Raw genomic sequence first — 19,041 nt, forward strand, 5'->3', positions numbered from 1 at the left:
GATGAAATTAGGGGGCTAACAGCTGAATCACTACTATAATAAAAGTGTTAAAAAAAAAAATTATGTACTTGCTTGCTTTCTTCACTTTTGATCTTGCAGGTCTACCTCTCTTCAATTTTTGTTTTCCCAGAGATTCTATGGATTTGATTTCCTCCTCTTCTTTAGTTGGAAGCTCCTGCATTAAAGCAACAAGAACGTTCTTAACATGAATGCATTCTTACACTCGTAAAGAATACAACTGAAGGCTTACTGAAGTTATTATAATGTTACAATTTATAAAGGCATTACAGTTTTTCTCTGAAAAAATAAACTTCCCATATCAAATTACGAAATCATCCTAAAATTCAGAAATAAACAAGTAACACACCACAGTGACCTAAAGTCACTGTGCCCTCTTTTAAAGCTAAGGCAACATTTATTAGTTCTTAACCTACATAGATACAAAATCAATTTTTGTAGCTAGCTTTCACATAACAACAAACTTGTTTCGCTTATTAAAGTTCTCTTTTTAGGTACATAAGGGCTGCTGCAACAGTAATGTTTCCATTAATGTTCCAGTAATGTTTTATTATGCTGGCCCACTACATCAGAGACAGCTGTTGATGGCATTTCAGTAGAGGGTGAACCTTCCCACCAATATTCCATTCCATTTTGTTGCCATGTGACAGTTGGCAGCAAAGGGACAGTCTGACAGAATGACATCTGACATGACAGCGTGTATGAAGTGAAAGCATGCCACCAAATTCCTTCATGTGGAAAAAACGGCACCCACTGACATTCATCAAAGCTTGCTGAATGTTTCCAGAAATCTAACAGTGGATAGAAGCACAGTGAAACAGTGGGTGGCACATTTCAACAGTGACAACAGCAGGTCACCTCTGCTGGTGCAAATTTTTGCAAGCATGGCACGCAGGCTCTTACTCATTGCTGGCAGTAATGCGTAGCTAACAGTGGTGACTATGGTGACAAACAATATTCTGGGGCTGTGAATTTGCTCTAAGAAATGGAACAATAACACTATTTGAATCTGTTGTAGTTTCCATGGCAATAAGTAGGAGGCATTACTTTCAGAGCATCCTACTTGTTTCCAAGGAAAAAGGCAAAGCATTGAGAATAAAATTTGAAAGAGACACGGAGCAAAGTAAAAGATGTGACACAACTACAGTTTTTACTCACCGGTTCTTCCACAGTGTGGGGAGTACTAGACACATTTTTCCTCCTTGACCTCAAAAGAGGAGGTGAAAAGACAAATTGAGAAGACAAGTCTGGGTCTAAATCTTGCACATGTTGGTCTGCTTTTCCAGCTAAAACAACAATGAATTGTTAACATGCATGTACACTATAAAGGAAAGAGATGTTAAATTACACCCGAAAATCAACAGTACCATAGCTTCCTAAAATAAAGGGCCCAATCAAGTTTACAAACATACACTGTCAACGTACTTCTCCCTTTTAACTGCCTCTTTGAATCTGTTATTTTATAGTGAATGGTGGAACAAGAATAAATGAGCCATCATCCAGAAGGTATTTTGGTCCAGGCTAGATGGGGCTTTGAGCAACCTGGTCTGGAAAGGGATGCCCCTGCATATAGTAGGGCAGTTGGAACTAGATGACCTTAAAGGTCCCTTCCAACGCAAACCATTCCATGAATTTATGATTCTAACATTTCAAAACAAAATTATTCATGCAGTCTAATATAAAAGGAGAAGGCTCAGAGGTGACCTGATAGTGGCCCTTTGGTATTTAAAGGGAAGCTACAAGAAGGAAGGGGACAGTCTCTTTAACAGAGTCTGTGGTGATAAGACAAGAGGAAATGGTTTTGAACTTAGAGAGTAGATTTATGTTGGATATAAGGAAAAAGTCTTCTACAGTGAAGGTGGTGAGGCACTGGAACAGTCTGCCTAGAGATGTGGTGGATGCCTTGTTCCAGTAGACACTCAAGACCAGGCTAGACCAGGCTCTCAGCAACATGAGGTAGCTGTAGGTGTGCCTGTTCATCACAGGACTAGATGGCCTTTAGAGGTCCCTCCCTACTCAAGGATTCTACGATAAAGAACTCACTAGCAAAGTATATTTCAACAGTTTCAGAAAGTTGTCTAGCCTGTAACAAGATGCACTCATTCTAACTTAAAAAGTGAATATAATTTAGAAGTGTGTCTTCTCTGTTTCTCCACCGTAGGGGAAAGGGATGGAAATAACATTAACTGACATCCTCCACTGTTCTTATTTGACAGAAATTAAGCTAATGATAAGAAATTCAAATCAGACTTCACGCCACTCAAAACTCAGCCTCAACTCACTTCTTTCCACCACAACTAGCTAGCCAGACTAGTTCAGAGAGTACAGATTCAGGTAGAAAGATTATTTTCCTCTTTCCAAATTTTTACTTTTGTACAGCTACAAGTCGTACAACTAAAAGCTGCACTTGTAATTATGATGTATGTTTCTTACAACTGAGCAATACACTGTATTTTACACGTGAACATGTTACACCTACCTTTGAATTTCTTTGTCAGTTTTGTGAGAGGAGGAGAGAAAAAAAAGGATTCATTTTCCTCAACAGGCAGATCCTGATGCATGCTAGTTTTACGAGATCTGTTTCTTCTAACACGATCTGTTACAGTTCTTGACGTCTCATCATATCCTGATGTGTTTATGTCTGTAAGCAGCAAAGGACTGCCATCAGTTCCTTCAGGGAAGACTTCTTCCCTCGTGTTCTCCTCCAATATTGATGGTAATTGTCTCTTTCTGCCCCGAAACCCTGACCTTATTGCAGTCCTGGGTGTGGTCGACTGCTCATTTGGCTGCTCAGGCGTTTTTTCAATAGTATCTGTTTTTTCTGGTTTAGCTTGTGCAACTTTCCTTGTTCTTCTCCTAGGAGTATCAAGGATTTCCACTTCCCCACCTGAAGGCAGGTCTTCCCGAACAGAGACAGATTCCACGTCTGCAGAGAGATTCTGTGCTGCCTTTCTAGCACTTCTTCTGGGAGTGATAGGAAGTTTCAACTCTGTTTGAGGAAGTGATGATTTTGACAGATCAAGGTCAGAATTTTCAGAAACATCTGAAGAACTCATTTTAATTCTTCTGCCTCTTTTAGCTGGCCCAGGTAAAAGAAGTTGGTCACCAGGCTGTAGCTCTTGATCCATAATAGTATTTTCAACAAGTGGTGAACTACTGCTTTTTAATTTTCTTGCACCTCTACTGGGACTGACTGCCATTTTTATCCTATGCTCAGTGGTACTCTGTCCAGTTTCTTGATCTCCTGCTGAGGTTTTTCCTCCTCTAGTCCTTCTAGAAGTAGTAGAAGCAATAACAGTACCTTCAGCAAGAGAGGTTTCCTCATTAGCATCTTCCAAGAGTTCAGATGCAGCTTCCTTTGCTCTCCTTAATCGTCTTGGAGTAACAGCTATGGACTGTGTACTGCTGGACAATACCTGCCCATCAGATTGGCTGCTTTCTACTTTTTCTAGGTTACTCTGTTTGGGCTTTCTACCTCTTCTCTTAGGGGTAGCAGGGATCACAGATATTTGTTCATCTTGAGTATTTTCTACTGTCACAAGACTAGAAGTCTCATATGCTTTTGTTTGCCTGGTACTTCTTCGAGGGGACAGTCCAAAAACAACTGGTTTGTCTGTCTTCAATACTTGCTCATCATCTGCTGATGGAATAATTAGAGTTCTACTCAGCTGTCTCCTTGCACGTGTTCTAGGAGTAACAACATACTCTACTTGATGTATGCTGCTTTCATCATCTGCTGCTTCTGGCACAGGTGTTAAGGGAGTTTTTGACTTCCGAAATCTAGTTACCTTTTTGCCTATGCTTTCATGAATAGACTGTTCCACAACTTCAGATGTAAATTCTTTACTTCTTGTGTCCTTGATTACATCCAGTAAATTCTCAGCAATAGCTACCTTAATGGGTTCAGGCACGTATGGGAGTGACTCTGCAATATTTTGAGACTCCTGGTCACTAGTTACAGTAGACACTGAATTCGTAACATGTTCTTCATTTTCAGTACTTCCTAAACTGTTCACAGGTCTTTCATCTGTTGTTGTAACAGCTGCTTTAGAAGCATCTGCTAATGCAAGGTCACCCATCTCTCCTTCACCTTCTTCTCCCTCCAATACTAAAGTAAAATTACTCTGAGATATAAAAAGTTCTCCATCTCCTTCAACTGCATAGCATTCACCATCTTTATTATCAGGCAAATCATATGCAAACTGTTGCTCTATAGTATCATAGTTGTATTGAAGATTGCCTGTTGGATGTAGTTCACTACATGGAGATGTTTCGGGTGATTCTTCTGAGGTTTGTGCCTTGACTGCAATGTCTTCATCAAGAACCTAAAGTTAAAGGAAAGTTTGTTAGTGCATTATTACCAGACTAACTTCAAACTGAGCTAGATGAAACTAAGAGCAGTAAAATGCTGTTTTTTCCTTTTAAATCAACCACTGAAAATTAGAAACACAATGTATTCTTCACGGAAGTTCACACATTTGAGGAACAGAGCACACAACATTCAGTGTAGGCCATCACATGCTTCATTTCTGATATTTTGATTTATGACTACCAATTTGCTACCCTTCACAAGCAAATGGAGCAGTTGTATACTCAGCTGGCAGTAATCATCACACCCTGCATCTCACTGTAAAATACAATCATGCCCCCACGGGTTAAACAGAGACCATAACACTTATGCTCATAACAAATCATCCCTCAGTGAAACTGACTAAATATCACAGCAAACTTGATCCTGAATTTCAAGGAATCACAGGATTTGTAACAAAATGCATATTCTAAATAACTCCATCCCATTTACTGTAGTTCCCTGTTCTGTAAAATTCTTTTCTTCTAAGTCCACGTGAAATACTGAAACTTTTACGTTGAGAGTAAATGTAAGAGAATACTGAGAATAACCCTGAATACTGAATCACTGGATTCAGTATGGTACATAGAACACATCCTACAAATCCAAATAACTCAAGCCCCAGTTGAACAAAGGACAGCAGGAAAAATCTAGACTAGAGCTGGCAGTTGTCTCAATTTTCAATCCATGAGTGACCTTTTAAAATTCATATTTAACCAAAGTTTAGATATTCAAAACATGTATTTTTAAAATAATTTTTTTGAAGTAGCTAGAACTATCTTGACAAAGAAATTAACTCATTACTGTGAATTTTATGCTAATCAAAAAAATAATTGTAAAAGACTAAATCCTAAAACCTAAATCATTCTGAAAATAATTTAGGTTCCCACATCATTTTGGTAAACGATACCCTGGATCATTTGCAAATGGTACCCTGGATTGAAAAACTGACCTTCCCAACATTTCCTGCTACCATAAAAATAAAGAGAGAAATAAAATATAATGTTAAAATCAACTAAGAAATATTTCAGTCATGTGGGTCCAATCTTTTGGCTTGCCTTGGCTACACTGAGTGAAGAGGAATTGTTTTGGGCAGCATATAAAATACATAATATAGTTAATGTGAATAAGTAGAAAAGCTTTTTAAATAATATATTTACATTTTTTATATTTCGTATTAAAACATAAAAGAGGGCAACCAAATCATAAACCTAGTTGGATCTTCGACCTTATTTTTGTGAAACTAATGCGTCAGTCTAGTTCGATGGAAGTGAAATTCTTAGTGAGTTCTCAAGGTGCCCGTGAGATTTTTGATCTAATTTTACTCTTCCTGGACTTCATCCTTGAAAAAAATTGTTCACAAATTCACACACTGCTTTTTGGCAGTGAAATGAGTAAGGCAGAACTGTGAAGTGAGGGACATTTTTTCTCTGATATCTCTTACAATAGTCTAGTACTAGAGACATGATCACATTTTTCTTTGAGTTGAATGTCTGAATGCAACCCTGTAAGTTCCATTTGAAAATTCACAGGTAATGTCTCTATGCTGACTGAAAATGGAGTCATAAACACACAGGAAAAAAATCTGATTACAATTTTTTGAAAACTTGAAACCTATTCTCAAATTCCTTCATCAAAACAGAAAGTAAGGTTGCATATTTTCCCTGTTCACGGGACTGTTCAGCCAACGTATCAAAATGCTTAAAATTATTTGCCATAACTTGAGCTTGACATAAGTTTCATTTCAAATGCTGTTATGGTTTGCACATAGCACAGACAACTTCTCACCCTGAAGAATATTTAACTCATTTAAATTACAAGTTTTTTCAGCACCGCCTGACTACTCTTACTATGTTTTCCACAGTGAACTTCTTAAACTACTTTATGAAATAACACAAACCCAATTTTAACAATAAAGCATGTCTGCTTAATAACAAAACACACATTTCTATACAGGCACACACATTCCAAGGTAGGCTGAAATATTATGACTGGCAGTCACTGATTTCTATGCGTCAAGCAGCACAAGTGTGGTAATGTGTAACATGTGGGTTTTGATTCTACTGGTTGTGTCATGATGGGTGCAAGAGGCAGAGTCAGCACTGCACTGTGCCCTCCCTTCCACTGCATTCCATCGTCCATGCTTGAGCTGGGCACAGTCAACTCGTGAAAAGTACCACTACAAATCACACAGTAATGTTAGAAATGTATGATGTGGAGTTGCATTACTAGCTGTTCAGGGCCACATGTAAGCCTGCAGCTTTAGGCTGGACATACCTGATTTAAGTTACAGTAAGTCAAATGAACGTGTGCTTATTAAGAAAAAAAAAGAAAAATGGAGTAAGTTTTTTGTTTTAATTACTACAGCTCTCAAAGCTCAAATTCTGACAGATTCACTTCTGTGTTACATACCCAGTAAACACGAATGTGAAACATGATCTCTGCCCTTACACACTCAGGTTAACTTAACCTGCTAAAGTAGACAAGATGTTCACACGTGCGTGTCCCCCAACTTTAAAAAAAAAAAAGTCCTAAAATTTACTAACTGTTTTCTGCTTTGTAGAAAATGGGAAAATAATTCACTTACATTCATTTCTTCAGTTTTAGGAAGATTGTTAGAATTATGCATTTCCTCTTGAGGAAAAGAAACATTTACTTCAGCTTCATTTTCTAGGTTAAGTTCTTCAGGTACATCAACAAGCCTTTCTTCAGGACGATTTTCTGAACGGGTTCTGATCACATCTTCACTGTGAAGGACACTTATCACAGCTGAAAGAGATTGATGTCTTTTTAACTTAACCACTAAATAAATCATATGAGTTTAAGCAACAGGAAGCAACAGAGGGAGTGTGAACAATCAACAGATTTCTACATTGTGCTAAGCATATCCCAAACATGTTTTTCTCCAAAAGCTACAAAGCAGTCCCACAATAAAAAAAAAATGAGAAGGGGAAAGAGCTGCCAAATCTGTAGAGAAAAAGAAAAAAAGAAAGGGTAGCCAAAAGGCACAATGACAGCTAGTCACTAACAGCCTTAATACTGCAAATGCATTATCGTTTTGATATAGTAACTCAAGAAGCAGGTCCCATAGCACACAAATTACAAGTGGTGTATAACACTAAAAGAAATTCTGAGGTCTCCATCTAGTATTTTATGTTTTTACCAGTTTTCCCAAGTCAGTAAAACTGACCACGCTTTTTTTTTTTTTTTTAACAAGAACCTTCTTTGAGGAGTGTGCTGTCTACACAGGTTAACAAAAATTAGCACTAACATTCTTAATGATTTCAGTCTGAGACACACAGTTAGAACAAACTGCACATTTGGTTTCAGTTTAGCTACCTTAGCTCACATAATACCTCCAACACACCATACGTACATTCATTGTCTGCCTCTGGGAATTCAGAAAGTTGTGGATTTTTTACAGTCACTGTGTCTTTCTCTTCTGATGCAGCGGTTATTTTAGGCTCCTCGTGGACTGTTTCACTTTATAAACAGGAGAAAAAAACATAAGAAAGAAGAGAAATTCATTATAAAGCTTCAAGACAGGTATGTAAAAGGTTTAACAGGATATTCTCTCAGTGTTTCAAAACAGAGTAAAGAAAAACTCGAAATTCCTTGTCCAACATACCTACATCCAATTTATGATTCATTTTATTTAGTGAATGAGGATTTAACAGTCTTTCCATCTAACACTGCTTCCATAATAATAGAGCTGTATTAAACAATGTAATTTAATAATGTAACGTAATTTAACTACATAATTGTCTTCTGAAGAAAGAACAACTACTGTATCAAATGTTTAGAACTGAACAAAAGTTTTACCAGTTCAAATTACCGCATGAAATTAAGGGTTCTTTTTTATTATTAACATGCCTTCTTCATCTCTTTATAAGCAATTCCAAGTGAAAAAACTGTTTCCCTTTCCATAAACAAGTAGATGCTAATTAAAGTCTCTCTCTTTTTTTTTTTTTTGAATTCTTAAGTGTACAAAATAGTGCCAGAAAGAATTCAGAGGCCAAAATAAACCTGCAAAAGTTACAGGAATCTCAGGTGTTATTTATCAGCTACTCAGTTTTCATGCAATATGTTCACAGTATCTACTCCGTAATCCTCAGAATGTGAAAAAGTTTACATGGCTTGCTGAATGAAGCATTTATCACAATACTTTGTGGTCTGTAACTATTTGAGAAGGATGGCAGTTGACAACTGGTCAGTTTGAGCTACAGTCACGCCACATTATATATATTCAGAGATAGGACGGAATAAGAAACTGTCATATGCAATAACAGAGGGAAGAGCCAATACAAACAACAGAATTTTTAACAGGAAGGTCAGCAGTTATGCTGTACAACACCAAGGATGAATTTTATAAACTTACTCTTCTCTCGAAGTCCAAGAAGTAACACCCTCAGCAGCTTCAAACACCAATTTGCCATCCTTGGGAAGGGTAGGACATTCAGGAGTCGCTTCTTCCAAAAATCCTGGAAAAACAGGCAGTTGAATGACTTCACTGTTTCACTTAGCAATTACTTCTAAAATGCTGATGTGATTTTAAGAGAGCCTTTTACGTATTTCATCCACAATAGTGGACACTGCAAGCAAGTGGTCAAATGCACAAATCTAAATTCTTCCCAGTAAAACAAGAACAGTCTGCTGTGTATTTTACGTCAAGAAAACAACAAGATCATCGGTATTATGATCATGAACTAAACTTGATATATTACTAACCTAATAAGTAATCACTTCAGAAAACATCTTTTCTTTTTAGATTTAAATGGTTATGTTCTGTTATTTCTCCTTGGATACTTTCAGCAATGCTGAAATAAGTCATTTCAAACACTAACTCAACTGTTTTTACCTTATAGGTTCCATTCCAGAACTTTTCTTTTTTTTTTTCCCCCCCTCATTTCTACTGCATGCTTCCTCAAGATCCAGCAATTACATCAGCAGATAGTATGCACAGCTGGAATAATCTGCTAGCTCAGGGCAAACAAGAGCTATGCAGACTGCCCTTCAAGGCTTCCACAGTACTGAAACTGTACAAGAATATTTCTACTGCAGTCCAGCAGTCACGGTTTCTTTACAGGGTTATTCTTCAATGCGATCATACACAGTTACTCGTCACTCTCACCAGCTGGTGAGTTACACCCCTTTTAATCTGCCAGCAGATCTGCTTGCATGAACACATCCTAAGCAGCCTGGACAGATGTTAAATGGCCAACTGAAATACTCTTGGAAAAGGTTCTAAAAGCAGTTTGCCAGCCAACTGAATGCACACAGCTGTAATTAAAGCAGACACACTTGCAGACTTGTTTTCAGAAGGGAACTATTTAAATGAACAATAACAAGGAGGTAAAAATTAATCTAGTCATAGTTATCTAGTCTAGTTATATTCTAAACTTCCCATTAAAAAGATATATCTCTTATCTATAAATATATGAAAGACATATATACATAAAAGCTATATATATAAAAATATCTCTGTACCCTTACAGTAGAGCGTGAAGATCAAGTTTGCAAATTCTGTCCCTTTAACACCCATAAATCACTACTGCATCTTAGCAGCAAGCACACACAAGAAATGCCAGCCACAAGCAACATACATTCTCAACACTCATCAGAACCAAGTCTGACACTCATCAGTAATTAAACGTTTTGAAGGCATTTGAAAAATTAATAAAGAAACTTCAAGTTATATGATGAAACACACCAGCTTCTTTTCCTAGTTCTGATGAATCTGTATGTTCCACCTGGAAAAGTTCATCTTCAATTATTTCATTGTTCTCTTTTGCTGGTTCTTGAAAATCTGCAGGTTCTTCTGTGAAAGAACTAGCTGGTTTAGCAGCTATAAAAATGACATCATCTTCAAAGTCACTAGGTGATTTTGCATCATGATACTCCAAAGTAGTCTGGTCTGACTTTACAGAGACATTACTATTTTCTTTACTGACATCCATTTTCTCCAGACCATCTCCCGGAACGCTTTCTAAAGATTCTTCCATTTCAGCAGGATCATCCTCAGTATTGCTCAGAGTAAAGAGGGATGCTTTATCTCTACTTCCAGACCAATTGTCCTCCACTAATCCACGACAATGCTCAGATGAAGCTCCAGACTGCGCTTTCTCATTTTCTGCTACCTTTTTTAGAAACAAACAAAAAACCCCAAAAAAGTTAAGTCAGTAATACATATATGCTTTATGCAAAAACAAGAAAAGAGGAACAAAAGTTTTAAAACTGTCACCGTAAGCAAAATTACTTCCCATTCTCTAGCACTATCTTAGCTTTCAAAGCTAAGAGTAAAAACTGACGGTTCCTTTGACTGCTTATTGAGTTTTCACAACTCTGGAGAACTGAAACAAACTAGTCTTGTAAGTGATTGCTTCTAATGTCATCTCAGCTCTGTTCACTGCCTCACTACTTTGTTTTCAAGAAGAGGGAACTACCCAGAAATTGCATCATTACATTTCTTTTTCACTGCTTGTGTTTTCAACCCATACGTGTTGCTAGTATATTTTAGAGTGTAGTATGCCTGTAGCATGAAACAAGCCAATTAATCTGGCTGTTATTAATGAAACACTATAAAGGAGGACAAACTTCTTGTTATAACTGAGTAGCTATTTACAACAGGCAACAAAATGTATAACTGAAGATAATAAAATACAGACTACAGTGACAATTAGTTAATGTATGTATGGAAAGCTCATCTATACTAGCACACCCCTCATTTTGGTACTACTTCTGAAACAGCCTGATAAGTTAGATCAGGGAATCAAGCCAATAGAATAAAATTGTGGGAAGAGTAGAATGGGGCAGCTTTTAGACAGATGAACTCTCAACAGCTACAAGAACACTGATCCTGGTGCAAACCAAGAGAACTTGAGGGCTGAAGAACACATTGGGGCTGAAGAATACACAACAGTAAAGCTCTGTTCATCAGGAAATTACCATAATTTAAGTAAACACAGTCTCTCAAAAAAGCAGACAAAATAAATGCAGCTCATGTCTTCTCATGCTTTTAGAGATGCATTATTTGCAAAGCTTAAAAAACCATTTGTCAGTTAAGAATGACTGGCTCAAACAGTTTTTCTTACTTTCTTCACCAATCAATACATGATGAGGTATGACAGGAAGGCTAACAAGCAATCTGGAACACCCACAGCTCCTATCAACAGAAGTAAAAACTGTGAAGCCCACTAGTATTTATTACGAGCATGTTCCCAAAATGTCACATACTTGAAGGTCTAGCATAATCTTTTTTTTGACTAAATACAAATCTGGCAATGTGATTTGCAATTCAAATTTTCACTATAATAAGTTTCGGCAAACTATCAATATAAAATTCTTTTATATGAAGTCTAAAACTTTTAACAGTAAAAAAAAGTTTTATATCAGCTTACTCCAACAGTCCATTTTGCATTAGAGTTCACATCCCTGAAAGATATTCTAGGTTCCTTCGCTCGGAGGGGAGGAGTAACAGATCGTCCTGGTGATGCTGAGGGAGTTGCTAGGGGTGTGGTGCGAAGGCTGGATCTGAGAATAGACTGAGGAGTGAAGCCAGCAAAACCAGAAGCAGAAGATGACGTCACCAAAACTTTAGCTCTCTATGAAAAGAAGTAAGTTATTGTAAAATCAAATGTATCTTTTAAAAGGGAAGACTTCACATGCCAGAAGCATTAATTTCAACTAAAACTCAATCTGTAAAAGCAGAGAGGACAAAATATAATCTCTATATTCTCTTTTTTCTAAAGGTAAATGCTGCTTTCTTTCCTTCTTTTTTAATGTAGACATAGAATGTTATCTTTCACACTGATTTCCTGAAGAAACAAGAATTCAGTGTCTTCTTGTCTGTGATGTCATCCCAATGCCACTTCTACAGCTTCTGCAATGTTCTTCTAAAATCACAGAAAAAACTGCAGATAACCACAGCTGCTGCCACTCAGCTGGGTTAAGAACTGAAACATACACACTCCGGCTTCCAAGCAGGCAAGTCAAACTATGAAGCACTTAATAGGATGGTTATGCTACAAAGCACACGTGTAATTATGTATACTGAAAAGTCCAACTTCAACTTACTTACTTTTTTCCACTGCAATAAAAATAACTATTTCATAAGTTATTGGACAAGATGCATATTGCAATTAAGTTAGAACTAAACTTCCAGTTTTAAATTTCCTTCTCAGGATCTACTGATGTACTTTTTCCAAAAGCACTCCATAAAGAATAACCGTGTGCAAATTCAAAATTTGCATTCAATGCTGTTTATGTTAAATACTGTGGTTAAATTTTAAATTTCACAGGTTTTTATTTTGGTTTGTTACTGTCTATTTTTTTAAATACCAACCTTAACCACAAGAGGAGTCTCCAGTAAATTCAGCTCTGAAGCTCTTGAAATTTTTTTTTGTGAGCTGGACCCATGTATGTTTGATTTCAATGAGCTGGATTCCATACATGAAGTGGAAGGCAGGCATGGTGACTGCCAGCTTTCATTCTGTGCTGGAGAACACGAAGGAACAGGACGAACCACCAAATCCAGCAACCTGTTGAGACATGCCATTTTAAACCATAAATATAAAAATAAATTTGAGACAATAAATAACCAGAATATAAATTGGACAAGATATAAGAGTGAATCCTCACTGTTAGGACAGTGTATCAAGCCCCGGTCCAAACAATTGGCATGATTTCCTAACTCATTGCCTCTGAGGCAAGAGAAATCCAATCTTACACTTACAATGCTCATGACAAAAGAGAATTAATCTGCACTTCAAATTCCCTACTTAGCTGTGCCCCTACATTCATTTTTTAGCAGACACAGAACTATATGGAGATAAAGAAATCTGAAAACACAAGAATTACACATGACAATCATATTCTGAAGATATTTTAAATGTAGTATTACTAACTGAATTTACAGGTGAATATTAATTCAGTAATACTAAAATTATTAACTTGCTACTTAAGACAAAATGCACCTAAAGCAGAAATTACTTCTGATATTTAGAACATAGACTACATAATACTTGTTCCCACCCCCACATCTTTCAAATCTTCACTCTGTGGATCCGCTATACCTGGAACATTTTTGTGAAAATTTTGTAATTGGTGTCCCAACAAATGCATCAGGCAACTCTGCATCAGGGAGAGGATGTGTTATGACTGGTGGTTCTGCAACTCTGGGACTAGGATTAAAAGGAAAATGTAATTTACTTACAGTCCAAATATATCCGAATTCAAGTTTACTTGAATTGACTATGCCACCTAAAGTAAATCATTTGACAACTATTAGTCTGCTTTAAGTTGTTTACAATGCTTTTTTAAAGTAAAAAGGCTAATACAATGCAAAAAACAGACACAAAATGGTCAAAGATCACTATTTGTTCACACAATCTATCAAAATCTGTACACCAACAGACTGATGGCAGTTTTCATTCCATCTATCTCAAATTCTGTGAACACATTTAACCATAATGGAAAAATATTTTTTTGCATAATTAAGACTATCTTAAGTGAAGAACTTCTTGGCAAATATTACTTATTATGTATTGAATCTTGAATGTTGTACTTTGCATATCCAAAGCAAGCTTCACTTAGGTCCACCTTTCCACCCAAATACTAAAAAATTCAAATAGATTTCTGTCTCTCAGCCCCTAACGTGTAGCTAAAGACTACTTTGTTAGAAGGATTCTTACCTATCACATTGTGAGAAACTGTTTTTCTGCTCATTTCCTACCCATACTTCCCCAATTTTGGATAATACATTACTGATGAAAGTTGCTCTTGTATGCACATTTCCAGCATTAACTTGTTTTGCTACTGTTGATAAGGGCTTTGGTCTTGAGACTGGAAAGGAAAAGGGAAAAAATATTATCTTTGTGTAATCAGAGTGGTGGCCAGTTGCTCATTACACTTTTCCCACTAAGTTACCTTCTCTGAAGACAGATGAAGGCAAACGGTAAGGTTTGGCTCTCTCTAAAGCCAGCTTCCTTTGAACTCTAGGAAGGATCTTGCCATATTGGTCTAATATAGAATTTCTGGCAACTGCTCTCTCTCTCAAACGAGGATCACGATCATTCTGATAAAAGAACAAAGGAAAAAGTTAACTAATGACAACAAGTTCACTGCAGAGAATCTACGCTGCTCCAATTAGTGGGTACACTTCATCCACAGAGACATTAAAATATACCCATCAGCAAACACCAATTCTGCCTATTTTTAGGAAAGTGGATGGCAGACTAGCTAACAACAGAGTCTACATCTTTAAATTAAAACAATGTTTGTACCCCACCAAACCTTCTCCTCATCACAGCTCTGTCACCTGCAATTCCCATTCTCAAACAGCTTACAAAACAGCACAACAACAATAGAAAAATCAAGGCCAAAAATAACTGAATATACAAAATAAATATAAATTCTGTTGGACAAAATGTTTTCAATTTTCTCTTGCTTGTTTTAATACTATCTAAACACACCTTCCAAAAAGATGGATGTGGCAGGACCTAAAAATTCTAAGATCACCTAATAAGCTTGATTCATTGGAAAACTATGGTTCTAGAAATCTGGAGTTCTTCATGGAGTTAAAATCCCTTCTCAATGAATGTTTAAGCAAAAAAAATCATTCTGCTCTATACTGTTAGTAAAAATTGATTTTCGTAATGCACGACTCTAGTGAAATTGAACTTAGTTATATATTAGAAAAAAAAAATATATATATATAGCATATAACTATATGAATAGATAGATGTAGGTTGCTCTGAAAGTAACACCTCCTACTTTTTTTTTCCCCATGGAAACATCAACAGATATAAAGAGCTCTATAATACCATTTGATAGATCAAATTCTCAGCTACAGAATATTGTTTTTCAACTGCCACCACCAGTAACTACACATTTTTCACCAGCAATGAAGTAGAGCCCACATGCCACAACTGCAGAAATCTGCATCTGCAGACCTACTCTTTCACATTTGCAATGGCAAAGTCATAGCTAGAAAAACACTGCCCATACAGTTCAGTTTTCACTGCTCAGTTCACCTCCTGGTTGGTCTCCAGAAACACTCAGCAAGCACTGATGAATGTCAATAAATGTTTTTTATGCAGAGAAGAATTTGATGACATGCTTTTGCTTCATACACACTCTCATGTTAGATGCCACTATGTCACATTGTCCCTCTGCTGTCATTTGTCACATGGCAACAAAACGTAAAGGAGTATTAGTGGGAAGGGTCTACCTCTACTGCCATGCCACCAACACATGCCTCTGACACTGAGGACCAACATGATAAAATAGGCATTATTTTCAGAGCAACCTTCCTATATTAATCAGATTTTAATTACTTTATTCAAATAGAGTCAATTGGTCTGTAACAACTTGTAAGTTCACCAAGTAGCTTTTGATAAGTGAAATACTTTGTTCAACTTTTAAGTTTGGTTTTTACTGGAAGTTCAGAAATGTATTCCTAGTATTTCAAACCATGTTCTAATAAACACTGAACAACAACAACAAAAAAACCCAACAAAGCAGGATTTTTATGGAGTAATATCAAAACCAGCAACGTGTAAAATAAATTTGTGCCCCTGGAGGGAACTTTTATGCTTACCGTAAGACTGATCTTCATTGAATGATTCAACTGCAGTGCTGGAATATAGTTGGCACGCTGCAGATGGTGGACTAAAAGAAATTCACGATTCTGAGTACCACCGTTGGTCTGTAAGAATTTCTCCAAACACTCCTATGAGAAACACATTTCAAAAAACTATTCCATCTCTTCTCCTTTTGAACAGATGATTAAGATAGCTTTCTTGTCCACACTTACTTGTTCGGTGTCTGTGAAAGGCAGCTTCAATAAGTCTTCCATTAGTCCCATCTCCTGGCAGATTTCATACACTTGTTTTAACAGTTCTTCTACATTTAACTTAGTGGAATGTTTCTGTAATAGGCTCCAAGCCTCCACCATGCACCTGGAATTAATATTTGAGATATAAATTACAATAATAATCAAAAAGATGCCCCAAAATTGCTGTGTATTCAAAATTTAAAAGTGACAGTGATTTATATTACTTTTTCTCCACCTTCCCATCATAACTGAGTACTAGCATGGTGGGATATAGTTCTTTACCTATTGGACAGTAACACAGTGAGGAAAAGCTGCACTTCACTACTGCTTGACATTGATGGGTTCATCATCTGCATGTATCTGAGGGCTCGCCTATGCTCTCCTTGGCACATCAGGGATTGAATAATTCTCATATGTTGCCATGGCACAGTTTTGATTGTAGCTGGATGAAAGAGAAGGGCCAATGAATTCTGCAGAAGTCAGAAATTAGGTTTGTTAAGATACATAATATTCACTTATAATAAAAGTACTCAAAAGCTTCCTAAGTAGTGGCAAATCCGTTAGGCAATTTTAAACTAGCACTAATGAGATACTTGATACAGGAAATGTAAATAGACTTTTTAAGCATTTACAGACACACAAAAGGCAGCCATACAGAACAAAGTGTTTTGAAACACATTTCTAGGTTAATTAAGCATCTGCATATAAACATAACTTTTTACAGTGATTCTCGAAAGTTAATAGATTTTATTAACATCATGACAAAAAAAACTTCAGCAATAGAAACATGAATTAGGTTCAAAAGTCACTTTTGCAATCTTCTGCCTAAAACACTACTGCTATCATGACAGTTTTAGCACTTTAAATACCTAAAACATCATTTTTGCGGGGAAACTGTTCAGCTGTTCTGCCTAAAATGACTTAAATAAATGACTTTGAAAATCCAGACATCAAAGATTATTGAAGTTCATTTTTTTTTTAATGAATTTCTTCCCAAAGTAATTAAAATCAAATTTCAAACCACAATTCATCGCTGAAGATGTTGTAACAGCGTTCTAAAAAAAGCTTCTGATCTATCAGCTGTTATTAGCTAAGCACCAATTTCAAAAAGAAAATATCTTTTCACAGTTTACAGCACCATATTGTAACACATGCCTAATTAAGTGGTAACATACATACTTCAAAATCATTGTGATCCAGAAGCCAAAAGCCTTGAATAAGCTTCACAAGACCCCAGGGGATAGCAAAAACAGTTGGGAAGGAGTCAATTGAAGTTTCTGTCTTATTTGGAAAGGAATGCATGATATCCAGCAGTAAGTAGATTGTCTGATATCAAGTACATGATTAAGGCTAATACATTTGCAAGATCAAGGATTTATCACAATATATTCAGAAAAATAATAATAAAATAAGAACATAAGTGTTAGAAAGAAGAAAATGTTAATAGGTTAGTCCTGCCTTTTTAAGCTGTTATAATTCAAAGAAAGCCAGGATTTAAACCTCTCATTCTGAGTAAATAATTAGGAAGAAATACTCTTTGATTTCTATGTTGTTTTCAAAAAGGTTAACTGCAGATAATTAAAAATCCCAGTTACAAACTGAGACCCCTCCTCACAGTCAGGAGCGACCAGCTGGACATTTAAACACTCAGGGCTTATGAATTCCCTCGTGTTACTTCCTCATTTCCAGTGCATGCAAAACAAAATTTCACAACGCGTATCAGTTCCCAATGGAAAAAAAAAGGAATTAAAACAGTATTATTTTCTGGTAATGTCATTTTCTCTTTCTGACGTTTTTTGGGATATACATTAATTAGGGATCTCTGAGGTACAACAGTTTTAAACATCCTTCCTCTTTACGCTCCCCTCCCCTCTGTTTGATGAGGCAACAAAACAATTCTGTGTATTTCAGCAGCTTCAAAATACGTTCTCTGTCCAATCTTGTTTCTCTATTTATTATTCTGTGTCTGCAATTCAAGCAGAGCAAAAGCAAGCACTGTTAGCTGTGCTGGAAAAAAATAGAAAATAATAAAAAACCAATAATCAATGATTTCAGAAAAAAACAGGTACTGATACAGCACTACTGCAACGCATTTTGCTCTGAAGCAGCACTTATATTGCATCATGCTAATATGTAGCCATTTGCTACTGCTGCTTTTAAAAAGTTCTGCTTCAGTTTTATGAAAACCAGAGTTTTTTAATCTTTAGCATACACTTTAACATTACTGTATGTTTACTCAGAAAAGACTCTGCAATAAAGCATGAAAGAAATATATTAAAAAATCAACAGTACAGAAAAATAAAACTGCTTCTAATTACCACTTAATTCTAAACAAAATCTTTTCATCTACGTTGCTTGAAGCATAAATTTAAAAATATTATTAGGTACACAGTGAACACTTACAAGCATTTATGTGCATATACTGAAGGTGCAACTGAAGTAACTACAAAGGATACAATTGCATGCTTGTAGTTTTCTTCGATGTTTTCTAACAAATAGAGATCCAGCAGTGCCTGAAATGAAAAATTTTCTTTTCACAAAAAAAAAAAAGAAAGAAAGAAAGAAAACCCAACACCCTCCCACACTCCATGAATTATATACTTAGATTCTCTATTTTTGTTTACTATTGTTGTTTTTGTGGTTTGTTGTTCTTGCTTTGTTTTTAAATGAATATAACACTCACATGTAAACTAGCAGGTGGATATTTCCCAGTTCCTCCTTCATCCCTCCGCCACAATTTCTCAGCTTGTTCTCCTAACTGGGAAACCATTCCATCTATCATCAAGCAGTCAGAATCCCATCTTCCTCTGGAAAAAAAAAGTAGCAAGGATTTGGACAGAGT

At 36.3% G+C, this 19,041-nt stretch overlaps 1 protein-coding gene across 6 annotated transcripts in view; it reads right to left on the reverse strand.

The window, feature by feature from the left end:
• AHCTF1 (AT-hook containing transcription factor 1) overlaps positions 1-19,041 on the reverse strand; it is a 55,745-nt gene that overhangs the window by 1,903 nt on the left and 34,801 nt on the right. For 4 of the 6 annotated variants that reach the window (XM_052673134.1, XM_052673108.1, XM_052673115.1 and 1 more), the window contains exons 18-35: positions 18,883-19,006; positions 18,656-18,712; positions 17,379-17,525; positions 16,482-16,669; positions 16,179-16,323; positions 15,963-16,094; positions 14,291-14,438; positions 14,056-14,206; positions 13,438-13,545; positions 12,708-12,903; positions 11,764-11,967; positions 10,077-10,503; positions 8,745-8,847; positions 7,743-7,849; positions 6,954-7,135; positions 2,498-4,343; positions 1,177-1,304; positions 69-175 (exon numbers count right to left, since the gene is read on the reverse strand). In XM_052673134.1, coding sequence (XP_052529094.1) covers positions 69-175; positions 1,177-1,304; positions 2,498-4,343; positions 6,954-7,135; positions 7,743-7,849; positions 8,745-8,847; positions 10,077-10,503; positions 11,764-11,967; positions 12,708-12,903; positions 13,438-13,545; positions 14,056-14,206; positions 14,291-14,438; positions 15,963-16,094; positions 16,179-16,323; positions 16,482-16,669; positions 17,379-17,525; positions 18,656-18,712; positions 18,883-19,006 — 4,500 coding nt within the window. The remainder of the gene's footprint in view (positions 1-68; positions 176-1,176; positions 1,305-2,497; positions 4,344-6,953; positions 7,136-7,742; positions 7,850-8,744; positions 8,848-10,076; positions 10,504-11,763; positions 11,968-12,707; positions 12,904-13,437; positions 13,546-14,055; positions 14,207-14,290; positions 14,439-15,962; positions 16,095-16,178; positions 16,324-16,481; positions 16,670-17,378; positions 17,526-18,655; positions 18,713-18,882; positions 19,007-19,041) is intronic. The other 2 variants (XM_052673143.1, XM_052673148.1) reach the window with 2 other exon arrangements.

The sequence above is a fragment of the Tympanuchus pallidicinctus genome, unplaced genomic scaffold, assembly GCF_026119805.1.
Source record: "Tympanuchus pallidicinctus isolate F22 unplaced genomic scaffold, pur_lepc_1.0 scaffold1, whole genome shotgun sequence".
Taxonomy (NCBI): domain Eukaryota; kingdom Metazoa; phylum Chordata; class Aves; order Galliformes; family Phasianidae; genus Tympanuchus; species Tympanuchus pallidicinctus.